The sequence below is a fragment of the Cnephaeus nilssonii genome (assembly GCF_951640355.1).
Source record: "Cnephaeus nilssonii genome assembly, chromosome: 14".
NCBI lineage: Eukaryota > Metazoa > Chordata > Mammalia > Chiroptera > Vespertilionidae > Cnephaeus > Cnephaeus nilssonii.
The window spans coordinates 4,917,405-4,934,775 of record NC_137085.1 but is presented as its reverse complement, the minus strand read 5'-3'; the positions used below and the strand labels follow the sequence as shown (position 1 = coordinate 4,934,775).

The 17,371-nt window shown below is 60.8% G+C and overlaps 1 protein-coding gene and 2 long non-coding RNA genes across 7 annotated transcripts in view; 1 reads left to right on the top strand and 2 right to left on the bottom strand.

The window, feature by feature from the left end:
• Positions 1-1,759: 1,759 nt before the first annotated feature.
• On the bottom strand, positions 1,760-6,639 carry LOC307111412. The gene is made up of 3 exons (XR_013814565.1): positions 6,332-6,639; positions 2,569-2,815; positions 1,760-2,013 (listed from the first exon to the last, which is right to left on the bottom strand). It is a non-coding gene; the product is annotated as an uncharacterized lncRNA (long non-coding RNA).
• A 2,677-nt stretch (positions 6,640-9,316) lies between these two features.
• Positions 9,317-11,946, bottom strand: IER5L (immediate early response 5 like). Its single transcript, XM_079790746.1, has one exon. It carries the CDS (start codon positions 11,751-11,753, stop codon positions 10,548-10,550), a length of 1,206 nt encoding a protein of 401 aa, XP_079646872.1. The 5' UTR covers positions 11,754-11,946; the 3' UTR covers positions 9,317-10,547.
• Positions 11,947-12,147: 201 nt separating this feature from the next.
• Positions 12,148-17,371, top strand: part of LOC307111462 — a 58,327-nt gene continuing 53,103 nt past the window's right edge. For 4 of the 5 annotated variants that reach the window (XR_013814572.1, XR_013814573.1, XR_013814574.1 and 1 more), the window contains exon 1: positions 12,148-12,299. This is a non-coding gene — a long non-coding RNA (uncharacterized lncRNA). Of the gene's footprint in view, positions 12,370-17,371 lie in introns of all 5 variants that reach the window. The other variant, XR_013814576.1, reaches the window with a different exon arrangement.

The window sequence follows — 17,371 nt, the reverse complement described above, 5'->3', positions numbered from 1 at the left end:
CACAGCCTCTGCTTGGCTGCCCAACAGGCCCTGGTGCTGCCAATGCAGGGCCACCATGCCCACGACGCTGCTGGGCAAGCATCCTGACCCAGCCTCCCTGTGCCTGTGCCCATGGTGGAGGGGCAGTGGTCACAGCAAAGAGGAGGCCAGGCAGGGCCCGGGCCCCGGGTCCCGGGGGAAGGATAGCCAGGGCCTAGAGCCTGTCCCAGGGAGACGGGGAGGGGGCATGAGGGCAGGTGAGTTGAAGCTCCATACGCTCAGTGTATGCTTTACTGTCCCATCAGACTTCACTTATAAAACACAGATTCAAAGTAAAAGGGTGATGCCCTGGCCGGTGGCTCAGCAGTTAGAGCGACAGCCCATGTTCTGAAGGGTCGTGGGTTCGATTCCTGGTCAAGGGCATGCGCCTGGGTTGCAGATTCGATCCCTGGCCCAGTCAGGGCACATGCGGAGAGGCAACCAATTGATACGCCTCATGTCAATGTTTCTCTCTCCCCCTTCCCTCCCTTCCACTCTCTAAAACTCCATGGGAACAATATCCTCAGGATATTTTTTAATTAAAAGAAAAGAATATGGATTTCAAGACAACATAAACATTAAGCCCCATCGCCACAGCAGAGTATTAACCCCCAAGCATGGGGCCCTTGAACGCGGGCCCGTGACTGCACTGGTCACATGGGAAGCCGACCCTGGCCGGTGGTCTCCTGCTCACATCAGAGAAAACCTGAGACGCCCAGAAGAGGCAGGAAGTGCTAAGAGAGGGTGAGCAAGCCCTGATGACATCACGGGAGCCTCTGGGCCCAGTGTGCCGGAGCTAGGGCACCCGTGGGCTTCCCAGGTCCCGGGCCAGGTGATCCCCTCTTCCTTCCGCTGAGGCCTGAACGGTGCGCGACCCACAGAGGTGAGGGCCCGGCCTGCGCGTCTGGACACCAGCGTCCTTTCTTGGCTGAAAGCATCCTGCGACTGGCCGTCCAATCCGAATGTCTGCAGGTCACTTAGAGAGCTGGCTGCCCGCCCCACGTGGGCCTGTGCTGTTCTCAGCCGGAGCTTTCTCTGAACAAAGGGAAGCTTCTTCCTTAGCCGTCCCAGCGCCCCCCGCCTGGCTGATGTGGGTGTCAGAGGAGACCCTGGGGGGGGGGGTAGGTGTGTGTGTGGAGGAGCCTGGAGGGTGGCTGGCTGGGGGCTGGGGAGTGAAAGTGGGAAGGTGCATGAATGTTCAGGAAGAAACATCAGGACATGATTGGGCTGGGCAGGGGGGGGGGGGGGGGAAAGGGAGGAGTTAGAGACTCAGGGGGTGGGGGTGGGGAAGGGCCTGATTGAGGGAGGGTAGACAGTCACCAATTGCTTCTCCTTTAAATTTTAGAAAGATGGCTTGTCGAGAGAGAGGAAGGTAGAGAGAGAGAGAGAGAAAGAAACCATGATTTGTTGTTTCACTCACTTAGGCGTTCATGGGTTGATGTGTGTATGTGCCTCGACTGGGGATTGAACCCGCAGCCTTGGTCTACTGGGACCATGTCCTACCCAGACACCTTCTGGAAGATTCACCTTTTTACAAAACACAGTGCCAATTTATGGGAAGACAAAAAATCCCATGTTTATAGGGCACTTTCTCCACTGTCCGCCCCCGTCCCCCCGTCCCCCCTCCCCCAGCTCCAGAGTACAAAGATCTTGATCGGGTCTCTCTGGAGAAAGGTGCATCTTCTTACTTCTTAGCTCACCAATTTTTTAAAAATATATTTGTATTGGTTTCAGAGAGGAAGGAGAGGGAGAGAGAGAAACATCAATCCGCTGAGCCACGCGGCTGGGCTGAGGTCACGTCTTATTCCGCAGCAGAGGCAGCAGGAAGCCCGTTGTGCACGCCGCAGGGACAAGTTATCTGGGCAGCACTGACGGTGACGATATTCCGCTCCTGTTTATTGGGCACCTGCTGTGTGCCAGGCGGGCACTCACGCCTCCTCGTTTTATCGACAGGGGACGGGACTCCTCGACGGGAAGCCGAGAGTCCATCGCCACCTGGAAAGCAGAGAGCCCTGTTGGCACCCAGGGTGGCTCTGGAGGCTGCGCTGAGCTTGGGGCCATGATGGCTGCCCTGGGTGAGGTGGCCCCAGGAAGCCCTCTGGTGCTGGGCCCTGTGCCTGTTGGTCCACAGTCACTCATCCGATATTAACAACGACCAGGGAGCGGTGTCGCACACGGAGCCTGCACGCAGCCCCAGAGCCGACTCCCATCCTCCCTTGGTGCTGAGGGCCCCTTAGATGGTGTGTCCATGACCAGTGCCCTGGGAAGAGGGACAGAGCCTGGACTGGCCTGGAGACTCGGCCTGCCCAGCAGGACCAGGAGAACTGGTTGGGGCAGCTGTCCCAGACGGTGGTTATACTGGTTTGTCCCCTCTCTCAGCTCCCCAGCCCCCTCCCCCCACGGAGCAGGCACTGTGTGAAGTTCCTTCATGGGTCTTGTAACCAAATCTTCTCATCCCTGCCTTCCTTTCTGGCCCTGTCTCCTGCCACTCCCCCCCCCCCCCCCCTTGCCCTCAGCCATGTCACCCTTCTTCCAACACATGGCACATACCAGATTTGTTCCCGTGTTCGTCTTTGCATTTGCTGTTCCTCTGCCTGAGCACTCTCCCACCATTGCTTGTCCAGCTGGTATGGTAGAAGTTTCTAGTGCTCACCCAGCTGTGCTTCATCTCTCCTGCCTAGGCCCCAGGAGCACGGCCCTTGCTCGGCCCCTGCAGTCAGGCGGGTCATAGGGCTACTTCGGCCAAGGGCAGTGAGTGTGAGGAGTCACCTCCCTGGCAGGCTCTCTCCCTCCTGAACTGCTGAGTCACCACGTGGAAAAGAGCAGCGAGGAGAGTTGTCCGATGGAGACAGATTTTGCATGGTCAAAAAAAATAAATAAAAATCAATCGCTGTTGTTAAAGTTCTGAGATTTGGGATTAACTTGTTATCGCAGCATAGTCTATACTATACTGACTAACATAGCTGAGCCATTCAGGTCTCAGCTCAAATATATCACCTTCTCTCTAGCCCTGTTTTAATTTTCCCATAAGATTTATCTAATTATCTATTGGTTCATTTACTTATCGTCTCCCCCACAGAATGTCAGCTCCATGAGGGCAGGGCCCTTGTCTGTCTTGTTCATGGCTGTACCCTTGATGCTTACCTAGTCCAGGGCCTGGCATATGTGGGCACTCAATACACACTGAGTGGCTAGGTTATTATGACCACCCCATCAGTACTTCGTTGGGCCACCTTTTGCCTTCAATACTGGGGCGATTCTTCTTGGCAATGACTCCACGAGATGTTGAAAGGTGATGCGAGGAATCTGACACCATGCCTGATGGATAGCACTGTCCAGTTCTGTGAGATTTGATGGTTGTGGAACCAGGAGCCTGATGGCTCTTTTAACTTCGTCCCACAAATGCTCGATTGGATTGAGATCTGGTGATTGTGGGGGCCACCTAAGCAAGGTAAAGTCTCCCTCATGTTCTTGAAACCACTCCTGCACAATACGAACACCGTGGCATGGCGCATTGTCTTGTTGGAAGAAGCCATCTCCATTGGGATACGCCATCAACATGATAGGATGAACTTGATCAGCAACGATACTTAGGTATGTTGTGCTATTCAGACGTTGTTCCACACGAATTAAAGGGCCCAAATCATGCCAGGAAAACATGCCCCAAACCATAGCACTGCCCCCACCAGCTTGAAGGGTTGTACTCATGCATGTGGGGTGCATGCTTTCATGCTGTTTCAGCGAAATTCTCACTCTGCCATCTGCATGATGCAACTGGAAACGTGATTCATCGGACCACATGACATTTTTTCCAATGCTCGACTGTCCAATCCTTGTGTTCCTGTGTGAATTGGAGATGTTTTATCTTGGTAACTGCAGACAGCAAAGGGGTTCGAACAGGCCTTCGGCTTCCATATCCCATACGATGCAGTGTACGGCTAATGTGCCTACAAATGTCAGGTGGTCATAATAACCTGGCCACTCAGTGTATATTTGAACTAGAGGCTCAGTGCATGAAATTCGTGCACTGGAGTGTGTGTGTGTGTGTGTGTGTGGGGTGTTTCCTCAGCCTGGCTGGCACCCTCTCGCAGTCTGGGAGCCCTTGGGGGATGTCCGAGGAGCGGGCCTAAGCTGTTAGTCAGATATCCTTAGCGCTGCCACGGAGGAGGTGGGAGAGGCTCCAGCCACTGCCACTGTGCTCGCCAGCCATCAGCCTGGCTTATGGCTGAGCGGTGCCCCCCCCTGTGGGAGCTCACTGACCACCAGGGGTCAGCTCCTGTGTTAAGCGTCTGCCCCCTGGTGGTCAGTGTGCATCATAGCGACTGGTCGTTCTGCCATTTGGTCAGTTTGCATATTAGCCTTTTATTATATAGGATGAATGAGTGAATGAATGAATGAATGTATAGTTATTGAATAAGTATGCGAAATAGGCAGGTGACCCTGCTCAGAGGCAGATGTGGGGTGGGACGCGGCCACCTGCCTCTTTCTTACTGTGATGGGACACCAGCCCCCGCTCACAGGAGGCTGGGAGCAGTGGCTGCTCTTGGACTTACTGAGTGTCCACACGGGTCTAGGACCTTCCTTCTCTCCTGGCACTTCTCTCCTCAGAGAAGGGCATGTTGGCCTGCTGGGAAAGTGACCAGTCCCAGGTCCCAAGGTAAGCCTGTGGCTGAGCCAGGACCTGCCCCTGGGTCTCCAGACTCCCGACCCAGTGCTCCTCCTGCCGAGTGTGGCCACTTCAGCCAAAGTCGCTTAAAAAGTTTCTCAAGCACATTTGCCTCTTACTACCCACCCACCTGGCCAGGAGATTTAGAAACGGAGAGAATCATTCTGTGACGACTGGTGGGCAGGACCGGACGGAGCTGGGATGGGGTCAGAGGGGAGAGTGAAACAGCTCCTTCCAGAATGTCTACTCCACCATGTTCCCGAGGTGAGCTTGTCTTACACTTCTTTTAACAAAGAGAATGTGTTCTGGTGAGAAGGCTTTCTGCTTGAGCATTCTGTCCCTCTGGGGTTGAGCCTGCCCCAGACAGGTTGACTATAGCTGCTTCCCCCCCTCACTCCCCCCACACACTCTGTAGCGGGCTGTACATGGATTGTAGTACCTGTCATGTCACGATTTTCCTTTGAAAAATATATGTGTTAACTTTTCTTCTAAATATAAAAGTGATACATGCTCATTGTAGAAAACGTGGAAAATACAGAAATGCATGAATGATAAAACAAAGGTTATCTGTGACCCCACAGCCACTTCACCATTTCAAGCTTCCATTCAGCCTTTTCTATCCGCACGTTTGAATAGGTTGTTCCCTGCTCCCTGGATGTCCCAGGCCCCACCGGCTGGGGGTGTGAAGGCGGGCCTCCCCCGCTGCGGGCCAACCCCTTGCCTCCCCTCAAAGCCTTGTCATGACGCCCGGGGGTACCTGCCATGATGGGCTCCAGCCAAGTTCCTCCACGTTGGCCCCCGAGACCCCTGAGGGTGGCCCCTGTCGCTGTCCCTGCCATGGAGCCTGCTGGGAGCACCCGCCCCCTGGCCCCGGAGCTGCGGCCTCCCCTCCCCTGGTGATGCCTGAGTGGCAAAGCCGGAGGCACCAGATGGCCCTGAAGCCTCATTATCCCGGCGGGGAGCCAGGAGAATGTGCCTTCCCGGAGCTGTGCTGGGGGTACTCGGTCCCCCAGGCCCTGAAGCGCCGGCCTGTGCTTCCCCCAAGACCCACGTGGAAACGCTGCTCTCTCTGGGGACATTTTTGGCCTGTCACCCACTGCCACATTTTTCTGGGAAGATCATCCCTTCTCTGCCCATGAGCTCCCGGTGCCGGCTACAGGCCACCCTCCCATCCCGGCCACAGGTTTGGGACAGGAGAGTCTTTCCCTGAGATTTTCTGAGTTGAAAATAAGAGGAGAGGCAGCCCTCTTGGGTGGCAGAGCTGCGAGGTGGGAAGCCAGCAGCTGCCTCCAGTGAGCAGTGGGTCTGGAACAGGAGTGGGAGGCTCGAGGGCAGCGAGAGGGAGGGAAGGAGAGAAGGGGGGGGGGGGGTTGGGCCTGGATGCAGTTGCACCTGAAGCCAGCTCCATCCCTGCCCGCTGCACAGTTTAGAAATCTCACTTTGTCCAAGCTGATTCCGCAGCCTGCTGGCCCTTACCGTGAGAGATACTGGGGGGCGGTCAGTGCAAGCCCTGGTGCGGCGGGACACAGAGACCCCTATCCTGCGTCTCTTTATCCCTGGATTCTTGGACGGAGCATTAAGCACTGGGGTGGGGGTGGGGGTGGAGGGTGCCCCTGACCTGCTAGTTCGGGTCCAGCTGGGACTTACCAACAGTCCTACTTGGCCGGCATCAGGGTCGCTTGCTCGCATTGTGCTGCAGCCCGTTTTACATTCTTCCCGCTAGACTGGGAGCCCCAACAGGAAGACCGGCCCCTTCTTCGTAAGTTTTCTCATTTCTAAAACACGGGTGCGACCGGCGTCTGTTTCAGAGAGCGGCTGGGAGCCTGAGGGAACCCACACCCCAGGCTTCACGGCTCTTTCATCCGCGGCCTCCCCGGCGGCCCGCCAGGTGCCCCGCGCAGGCCAGGCCCCAGGTGGGCGCCGTCACCTGTGCTCCGCGATGGAGGCGCAGCCAGGGGCCTCCGGGTGTGGCGGAGGAACAGCAGGGAGGGCAGCCTGCGGCTCTTGCCGGCTCTGGGCTGTCACCCGCCACCTGGGAGCACAGCTTGGAGCCTGGCTCAGCCCTACCCCAGGTATCGGGGCGGACCTGCGGTGTTCTGGGGGCTGGTGGTGCTGGTTAACCTGGGGCCCCAGGGCTTGCTGGAGCTCTGGCTTCCAGGCTGCTGTCCCCCCCCCCCCCCCCCCGTCATTCCCTGGGCCCTCCAGTCTCTTCCAATCTCCCTACTTCCCCAAGCAGCACCCCCAAGTCTTGTCTGGGGGCTCTCGTGGGTCTGACTTGGTCTTTTTTATTGGAGAAAAAAGACCTGGGTCTGTGAACCCCTGCCCCTCTCCCCTTTTGGAAGATGGTCAGGGCCAGGCATGTGCCCGCCCCCCCCCCCTCCCAATCCGGGTGCTGTGCTGGGAGCCCAGTCTCTGCACATTCTCGCGGGCTTGCTGCACGCTGTGCTAGGACCGAGGGCGGGGCGGCGGGTGGAGGGAGGGTGCTCCTTGGCGCGTCGGTGTGGGGACAGGGCGCTGGGCTGCTGGGCCCCCAGGCGGCGCGCAGTGCAGGGCCAGGGCTGTGCGGGTCTGCGCGGCGGCCTTAGTGTGCGACGCGGTGGGCGGCGGGCTGTGTGTGGGTCACTGCGGGCTGTGCTGGGGCGTTAACCCTTCGTGCGGCTCCCGTGGTTCCTGGCCCCCGGAAAGACCAGGGTGAGGACACCTCTCCGCTGGGTGCTCCGGAGCGCCCCGTCCCCACCCCTCCGTGTCACCGGACCCCAATGCGCTGTCTCTGGGCGCAGCGGAAGCTCGAAAACCTGGCAGACGGAGGAGGACCTGGTCGGGGTCCTGCTGAGTTCCGAGCTCTTGTCCAGCACCCACACGCCTGGCCCTAGGGATCCGGAGAGAGCGGGGGTGGGGGCTCCCCCGCCCCTGGGCTGCCGGGCCCTCCGTGCCTAGGTCGGCGCTCCCAACAAAGGCGGCGGCCACGTGCCCCCTCCGCGGGGCGGCCTGGGAGCGGGGCCCGCGCAGCCCCAGCCACGCGCTCCAGTCGGGGCAGGATCCACGCGCGGCGCGGCGCCCCACGCGCGAGCCCAGCAGCCCCCCGCAGTCCCGTCGCCCCCGCTTTGCCTCGCCCACGCGCTGCCTCAGTGGCTGCAAGGCGGGGAAGCGGCACTAGGGGGAGCTCTGGCAACTGGCTTGGGGACCGAACCAAAACCCTGCCTCCAACTGCGCTTCCCTTAGCTGGGAACAGGGGAGTGGGGAGGCACACGCCCCCCACCCCGGAAGCCCCCGACTCTTCCCGCGGGATGCCGAGAAAACAGCTCGTGTGTGTGTGTGTGTGTGTGTGTGCGTGTGTGTGTGTGTGAAGGTAGTGCCTTTCCTTCCTGCAACTCACACCTCCAGAGCCTCCCTCTCCCCCCACCCCCATCGCGGCCCTTGGCGGCCCCCCGCGCTCCGAGTGTCCCCAAGAACTTCGCCTCGCGCTACCCCGGGACCCAGAGCCGAGAGGGCCCCTAGGACTGGCCGGCCTCTCGGAGTCCGGGGTGGGGGCTCGGAAGCAGCCTCCCCTCTCTCTGCGGGAGGCGTGAAGGCCGGGGCGGGGGCGGGAGTGGTGCGGGGGGGGGGCGCTGGTGCGGGCAAGTGGAGCGCAGGGGCGAGGCTGCGAGCGCGAGAGCACTGGGGAGCCAGCGCGCGGCAGAGACCGAGAGAGACACATCCCACAGACGGCAAGCAGCCACTTTGGATTTTTCCCTTCCTTCTTTTTTTCCCAGTCTTCCTCTGCTACCCCCGGTTTGCAATGCTGGAACCACCCCGCGCGCCCCCGGGCCCGAGCCGCGGCTCCAGCTGTGAGTTTGGATCCAGCGGGGAGAACGCGAGCTCGCTCCTCGGGCCTCGGCACATTCTCCCGCTCTGAGGTCATCCCGTAGGTGGTCAGCGGGGAGCGCGCCCGGAGCCTTCCTGCTCCCTCCGCCGGGGAGGGGAGAGGCGGGCGGAGCGAGGAGAGAGGGAGAGGGGAGGGGCGCGAGGAGGGAGGGAGGGAGCCGCCGCCAGCACACCACCAAGTGGCACGGAGCAGTGATAACAAACTCAACTTAAAAAAAAAAGAAAAAAGAAAACGAAAAAACTTCCCCAAGTTGCAGCCTAGACGTGCGACTTGCGACGTGCGGGCGGAGGCAAGGAGCTGGAGGGGGCGTGGCCCCGAGCCCCCCCCCTCCCCCCCCCCCGCTCCCCCGGCTCCTCTTCCCTGCCGCAGAGAGAGCTCAGACTGGAGGCCAACCAGGCCCTGGGTCCCCGGCGGGGCAGGAAATGTGCAGGGGGCTGGCTGGGCTTCCCGCAGGAGACCCTGGGACGGCCGGATTTTTTTTGGAAGGGGGCAGTCTCTTTTGGGGAGGAGGCCCCTTACCCCGAGGCCCGCAGCACTGGCTTCATCCCCAACAACCAGCCTCCCCCACTCCCTCCTGCTCCCACTCCTGGCCCTGCGGATGTCGGCAGATCCCGGTCCGTCTAGAGCCAGGAGAGCTGGGAGGGCTCTCCACCGCCCCCCCCCCCCGCCCCCTCAATTCTCCCCACCTCCAGGCCGACCTGAAAACAAGGCACCGCCATCCTCTATAATCGACGTTTTATTAAGGTTATAAATTTAAACAATCTGAACAGTTTTACCCGGTGATGTACAATGTCAGTATGCACAAAAATACAGGGGGCGGAGGGAGAAGGGCCGAGGAAGGAAGGGTTGGCAACTGGTTTTGGAGTTCACGTGAGGCTGACGGCAGAGAACCAGAGGGGCTGCAGGCCCACCTTTTTACAAGAGGCTTCAAATGAAACAAAATCTACCGAGCGGAGGACACAGGACGGGGCTAGCACAGGCTCGAACAATGCTGGCTTCAGGAAATGCAGCCGAAGGCTGAACCAGGACCGTGCAACTGAGAAGCACACACACAAACACCACGTCTGATCGGGAACTTCGTGAAGTCTCCGACGCAGGCGGCGGCCCCGGCCCCGCCCTCCCTCCGGGCCGCCGGGGATCCAGGTGAAGGAATCGACTTCCTTTTTTGTTTGGTGAGGACCGCAGTGCTGGGCATGATGGGAAATGTAGTCCGAGGTGCCCGCCCCCCACCCCGTCCCCAAACAGTGTCCGAGAGTGTCGGGGTGTCCGGCGCCACCCCTGAGTCCAGGAGACGAGTGGAGGAGGGGAAGAGCACGGAGCCAGAGGGGCGGGGAGAGGAGGGGTTCAAGACACCCGCCGGGAAGAAAAGAAAAAAAAAAAAGTTGAAGTGTTTTCATTTCTGCCTTCTCATTTTGCGAACTTTGGAGGCCGCCCCCAGAGAGGAAATGTGACCCAAACGTCCCTTTCGGAGATAGGGTTTGCCTTTGTTTTTGCTGAGGATTTCACAAGACCCATTCCTCACCCCGTGGAGGGACTCGGGAGCACCAAGCGCCGGGCTTCCTGGGTCTGACAACTGATTGGGACCGGCGTCCCGGGCCCTGCGCCCTCCTGCGCTGCGCCCCCGGCGCGCCCCGGCGCCCTGTCTCGCCCCCGGCTGCCCCGCACCTCCTCCGGGCAACAGCCCTCCCTCACGTGGCTGGCTCCTCGCTAAACACCACTGCAATCTCTACAATAAAAAGAAAAAAAAAAACAGTAGGAGAAACACAAAGCATACTTAAATAGGCGCTTTTTCTCTCTGTAAAAATAAAGTCCAAGATCTTAAGATTTCTTTTTTTTTATTTTACAATTTATAAAACATTCGCCGCCTTCCCCTGCTTGTCCCCAGGCTCAGCCCCGAGTGGCCGGGCACCCGTTCCTTCCCTCCTCTCGCCCCCTTGGCCGAGTCTTTGTCTGGCCCCAGCCCCGCGGGACCCCGGGTCCCCGTGCCCTCGGGGGTCCCTAGAAGGCGACAATGGCTCGAGTCCAGGCGCCGAGGCTGGCGAGCGCCTGCTTGGCGCACAGCTGCCCGTTGAGCGGTGGCGGCTGCTCCGAGGAGTCCGGCTGTCGGCTCACCAGCCCCGAGAAGCCTGAGCCAAAGATGGAGATCAAGTTTGAGATGTTGGACGCGTCCGGGGACGAGTCCGGGCAAAAGTCCTCGAAGCGGGCGCGCTTGCAGGGGGTGAACAGGGCGCCCCCGGGGGGCTCGGCTGCCAGGTCGCCCGCGTCCTCGTCGTCCTCCTCCTCCTGGCCAGGGTAGTACTTGCGCTTGCAGCCGGCGGCGGAAGCCAGGCCGGGTCCCGGGGCGCCCTGGCCACAGCAGGGGCAGTGGGCGGAGGCGCAGCAGTCCTGGTGCAAGTAGCCGTTCTCCACCGTGGTCACCACGTGAGTGTCCAGGTCCAGCACGGTGGTCTGGCTGCTGCAGTGCACGCCGAAGTCCGAGGGGGCCGGGTACGCGCTCCGGTAGAAGCCAGGGGAGGAGGCGGGGGCCGGGGAGGAGGGAGGGGAGGCGGCAGCGGCAGCCTGAGGGGCGGCCCCTGGGGGCGCGGAGCAGGCGGCTGAGGCGCGAGGGTCCCGCGGGCAGAGCGCGGCGGGCGCGGGCGGAGGCAGAGGCGCGGGACTCGGCTGCAGCGGCTCCAAGGGCTGCCCGCGGTGGGGCGCGCCGTGCGGCGGCTGGAGCGCGGCGCAACCGGGCAGCTCCGAGAGCGCCCCCGCGCCGCCCGCGGGCACCCCGGCCGCCGCCGCCGCCGCGCAGCCCCTGGGCGCCGGGTGCTGGTGCTGGTGCAGCTGCTGCTGGAGGTGCAGCTGGTGGAGCTGGTGGAGCTGGTGCAGCTGGTGCCGGGCGGCCGGCTCGCGCGCCTCCGCGTCCCCGCCGCCACCAAGTTGGAGCGGGCCGAAGTCGGCCGCGCTGGCCGGCATGCCCGGCGCCGCGTACGGGAGGTGCTGGTGCTGGTGGTGAGGCGGCGGCTGCTGGTGCTGTTGCTGCTGCTGCTGGCGCCGGTAGAGCTCGGCGTAGCGCTCGCTCAGGTAGAGCTGGCGCGCGTTGCGGAGCACGTAGGATACCAGGAGGTTCTTGTGCAGCTTGATGCCGCCGCGCTGGGTCCGGGAGCTGTGGATCTTGCGCAGGGAGATGCTGATCAGGCTCTGGGCGTCCAGGGCGCACTCCATGCTCCCGCGGAGACGGCTGCGGCGGAGCAGCCGCGGCCGCTGCTGCTCCTAATGCTGCCGCTGTTTCGGCCTCCAGCCGGCCGCCGGGGCGCACTGGGCAGGGGAAACGGAGCCCGGATCAGCGGGTCGGCTGCGCTCCGAGAGGAGCTGCCACCACGCGCTGCGCGCCAACCGCAGGACCGTGCTCCCCAGACGGCGCCAAAGCAATGAGCCTCGGCCGGCCCGGCCCCAGCTATTTAGCCGGGCGTCCGGATTCCGCCCCATACCGGATAAGCCAATAGGAGTGCCCAGAGCCTCCCGAGTGACAGGCGCTGCCCGCCCCGGGGCCCCCGGGCTGGCCAATCAGACCAAGGCGGTTCCTTTGTGCTATTCAAATACCGAACAGACCCCGGGCTTCTAACGCCGCTGCTGCCTCGAATGTTCTCCTGGGGCCGCGGCGCTGCGCGGGACTCGGAGGCGCTGGGGCCGCTGTCTGCAACGTGGGTCCCCGCTCAGCAGCCACGTTGGAGCCCGCGGCCGCCCTCGGCACAGCTTCTCGGAGCCGGGGTGAGCTCATTAGCGTGCCGCGGCGACGCCCCCTCCCCCACCCTGCAAGCCTGGTCCTCACCTGCGGCAGGTGCGCCTGGCTCCCTGCTCCCGGCCTAACCGCACTTCTTTTCTCACCCTGCCAACCCCGGGTGACCCGCGAGCCCCAAGGCCTTTGCAGGAGCCTGGGGGGGGGGGGGGCAGCCGGCTTGACCTTGAGGGACCCTCGCGGGGGGAAGGTTTGGAGGTACCCAACAATCTCAAATGTTGGGCCTGACTCCTGGACGTTTTTTGGCGGAGGAGCCGCAGGGAATATTCGGGGAAGGGCCGTTTCCCCATCTGCCCGACGGGAAAAACAAAACCTCGTGAATTTGGTCTCTTCTGGTGGAGGAGGCTCTGAGTCATGCCCCACTGATTGCCCGGGCCTTGCCACCTGCTGAGGTCCAGCGCGCAGTGAGAGACACAGAGCCCTAACCACTGGTTCTGTAACCTCCTTCCTAACTAATAGAGACCACAGGAGCCCTTACTGCTTCCCTGGGAGGGGGCAGGCCCTGGCCAGAAGCCCCTGCCCCCTCGCTGCGACTGCCTGAGTCTCGGGATGGCCCAGCTGGGAGGGGGCAGAGCGGATCCGGCCAGGACTGAGCTCCAGGCAGGAGGCCTGTACCGAGGGCCGGAACTTGACAACTTGGCTTTTGTGGACATTTTTCCTTCTTGTCCTGAACCATTCGTGGGCCCCCTCCTCCCAGCTGGGGACTGAGACATCAGACAGGGGGACAGGATTATGATCTCTGGGGCTCTCTAGACTGGGGGGCCTGGAAGACGGGGGTTGCTGCTCTGGAGGGGTGGGGTCTCCTTGAAGTGGTCAGGTTTGCTGGAGGACGGGTCCTGGAGTTGGCCCTTTAAAGGAAAAAGGGCCTGAGCGCAGGGCGGGCCCTGTGGGGGCCGGGGTGGGGCAGAGCGAGCTTCCTGCTGTGCCGCCCTCCCCTCGGGGTTCACCCTCTCCTCGGGGTTCACCCTCCCCTCGGGGTTCACCCTCTCCTCGGGGTGTCTTCTGCAGCTCCTCTTTCCTCGGGCTGCTGTCCTCTGCACCAGCTTCGTCTCTCGGAGGGAGGAGAGGCCCAGCCAGCCCACCCTGTGTCTCTGGGTCTCTCTTCCGTCTTCTTTTTAAATCCTCACCCAAGAGTAGGTCCTTACTGATTTTTTTAGAGAGGGGAAGGGAGGGAGAGAAACATTGATCAATTACCTCCTATACCTGCCCTGACCGGGGATTGAACCCACAACCTAGGTATGGGCCCTGACCGGGACTCGAACCTGAGACCTTTTTTTTTGGTGCACGGGAGGATGCTCCAACCTACTGAGCCACCTGGCCAGAGCTCCCTTCAGAATTCCCCAGATTTATTTCCTCAAACAATTCTGCAGCATCTACTCAGCGCCAGGAACAAGGGTTTCAGCAAAGTTAGGGAGCATGTACTCCATTTTCCAGCCGAGGAAACGGGCGCTGGCAGCGGGAGGGACTTGCCCACGGTCCCACAGCTCCAGGCCCAGGGCTCTGTCCTTGCCATGCTGCCGGGGACAATCTCAAACTGGCCCGAGCCCCTGTGACCAGCAGCACCCCTGCCCTACCGCCGCCCAGAGAAGCCAGGATGGACTTTTCCTTCAGGATTGATATTTTAAGGGGACTACAGAAAAGGGCATCTTAATCCCGTTCTAGTGGTGATCTGGTGACAGGGACACAGGCGTGGAACTTGGCTATGTGATACCTGTAGGGACAAAAATATACTGCCCCTCGCTTCCCTGGAGCCTGTGTTAAATGCACACAAAGGCTTCATCGATTTGTTTTTGAAGCTCACTTTTGAGACGTCACTGTTACGTGGAGGGAAGCAGGAGGTCCTAGCCGGCTTTCCAGCTATGAGCACTCTGCCTACAGCAGGCAAGTTTGGGATCCATGTGTCTGGCTCATTACAAGTGGCCATGAATGTATTATTGTTATTTAAATGTTTGTATTGATTTCAGAGAGGAAGGGAGAGGGAGAGAGGAATAGAAACATCAATGATGAGAGAGAATCATTGATTCGCTGCCTCCTGCACGCCCCCAACTGGGGATCGAGCCCGCAACCCGGGTATGAGCCCTGTCCGGAAACGAACCGCGACCTCTGGTTCATAGGTCGACACTCAACCACTGAGCCCGCCGGCTGGGCTCGATGAACGCATTATTAATGCTGACTTTGGCCTTCATTCTGTCCTCACCCAGGACTTACTGCGGGAAGCTCAAACTTAGAGTTTATGTGTCTTGCTCAATGTTACACAGCCAAGGAGGGGTGGAGACAGGGTTGGAACTCAGATCTGACTCCAGGACTCCCTCTAGGTTCCTCAGAATCAGCCCCTTGTTTCTGCCATCGGTGAATCCGACGTCAGTTCTCCGGGCTCAGCTCATGGTGAACATGACCTTGATTTGATTGACACCCCACTACTTTCCTGCCAACTGCTCTGAGACCAGGGCCTGCAGGGAGGAGTCCAGAGGAAGTCAATATCGGTCCCAGCCTCCGCTCATCACTCCCAGCCTCCTCAGGGCTACACCTCGTGCCCCTGGGCACCTAGATGGGGAATCAGGCCAGGGATGGAGGTGGATTCTCTAGCGGTGGGCGGGGGGGGCAGGGCCCAAGGTGAGTTTGAGCTCTGCTAAGGGCCCTGGGGTCAGTTCACAATGGGTCCCCCCGTGGGCAGGGCCCCATTCTGGGCCTTCTTTCTGGCGCCCATGCTGACTTGGTCTCCCCTCCTTCTGAAGAATCAAGAGGTGGTCCAGTGGGGAGGGCTGAGCAGTTGTCTAGCTTAAGAAAACCCCTTGATCTCCTTTGGGGGTGGCCTGGAGGGGGCGTTGCCGCAGCTGTTGGGAGGAACACTTGCTGAAGGAGGCCGTGGAACAGCTGAGCTCACGGTGCCCCGGGGGGCAGTGAAGCTGGGGGCGCACAGTAGGAATTCACAAGTGTTTACGGAACGGGTGGGTCGCACGCGAGCCTCTGATTGAATGCACAGTGGCTCAGAGCAGGATGCCACAGCAAGTGTGCATGTGTGTGGACGAGGTCCATATGCACGTGTGTGGGGAGGAGGGGGAGCAGGTCTGAATGAGACACGGCTTCTTGGGGTGAAGGGCTGGCGTATCTGTCTGGGCGCTCACCTTTCCCCCGCAGCTGGGAGGGCGCATCTGGACTGAGTCAGAGCTCCCCGGGAAGTGAATTCATGCCTCAGTATTGACGAGTGTCTGTTGGGACAAACCCCAGGTGGAGTCAGCAGAGCCATTGACACTTCGAAAGTGACACCTATGCCTTGTGGGCACCTTTTGGGCACAGCTTGGAGGAGGGAGTCTCGGCTAGGAAGGCTCCCTGGGCTCCCAGGGAGTGGTTTGGGGAAGAAAAGGCAGAGGCCAAAAGCTTAACTAAGGGTGCTGTGCCAGGGGGAGGAGGTTGGGGGACAGACTTGGAATTCACGGTTTCATTTGGCCATTTGCCCAAGAGATATTTCCGGAACCTTCCTCTGGAATCCCTGCAGACGGGAGAAGGAGCGAGATGTGAGCCTGCCCTCAGGAGGCCGCAGGCAGAGGGAAGCAGACCAACAGACCAGGCGACACAGTGCGCGGTCTGTGACAGGAGGGAGTAGGGGCTGGGGGACGGCAGGGCAGGGCTCCGGCGCTGGCCTGCGAAGCTGAGACTTGGGGTCCAAGGAGGAGGAGGGGCCTTCCAGCGGAGAGAAGAGCAAGGTGCCCAGCACAGGGCCTGGTACACAGTAGGCGCTCAATGTTTGTGGAACAAACCCGCCAATGGGAAGTAAGGATGCAGAAGACACTGCTAGACTTGTACGGGCCCTGGAGGTCAAGCTGCCCCCATCCCTAACGTCCAGATGGGTAAACTGAGGTCCGGGAAGGAGGAGGGAGGCCCTGAGGATGTTGGCCCCTGGAGCAGGGTCTGGAACCAGACGGCCCAGCTCTCAGTTCAGCCTCTGGCTGCCCAGCTCTGTCTGTGGTTGGGAGTTGGGGTTGCTCCATGGGGACAGAGACCTGGGACCGTGGTCCTTGGCAGAGGGGGGATGGGGTGCAAAAGGATGCAAGTGGGCGTGGCTGCCCACAGGGATCACGGTTGTGTTCTCTCCCTGGTGCTTGGGTGTTGGGCACCCTGCCCGGTGGCCTGCGGGCACTGGGGAGCTCAGCTGGGGTCCTGGAGCCCTGACAGCCGCATCTCCTGCCCCACCACCTGCGCCCTCATCGTCCCAGGTGGAGCTTCATGACCCGCCAGTGTCCGCTCGCCCAGCACGTCCTGGGCAGCGGGCCCAGTGCCAGGACAGATAGCACGGCCCCGGGTCCGCGTTCCTTACGTGCAGTGGGAAGATTGGGAGCCGCTTGGCCTTTCGGAGTTCTCGCTCTGTGCCCGATGCTGGGCCACAGGCCCCCCGTGGCTCCGGGACCCTGCGCCAACCTTGGAGGCACGTCTGGTCGTAATTCCCATTTTAGGGATGAAGCACCTGAGGCTTCAGGGATTGCCGGGTCACCTGGCAGGAGCAGAAGTGACTCCAGCCCTGGCCGGTGCGGCTCAGTGGATGGAGCATAGGCCGGCGGACTGAAGGGTCCCAGGTTCCATTCCAGCCAAGGGCACATGCCCGGGTTGTGGACTCAATCTCCAGTAGGGGGCGTGCAGGAGGCAGCTGATCAAGGATTCTCATCACTGATGTTTCTATCTCTCTCCCCCTCTCCCTTCCTCTCTGAAAAAAAAAAAAAAACAAAAAACAAAAAGAAGAAGAAGAACAACAACAACAACAAAAAGGAAGTGACTGCAATCCCAGGGCTCTGGGGAGGTGGGAGCACCCTGAGCCGCAGGAGCGGGATGGAGACCTTAGGGATGGAATGTGCCGGAGGGCAGACGTGACCTCTCAGCTGGGGTCTCTGCCCTCGCACCTGGCACGGGCTGGCGTCCATTTGTCACTCCCTCACTCACGCACGCGGTCACCGTGGACTGAATGCTGGCCAACGTGCAGGAGCTCAGCTAAGCCCTGGGGAGAGCACCAGGCAGCTTGCCCTGCCGGGGCGGGCGGCTGAGAATCCTTTGA

Bases quoted from the DNA above. Each gene is read 5' to 3' on its own strand.
- IER5L (XM_079790746.1), bottom strand. From the start codon at position 11,753: ATGGAGTGCGCCCTGGACGCCCAGAGCCTGATCAGCATCTCCCTGCGC.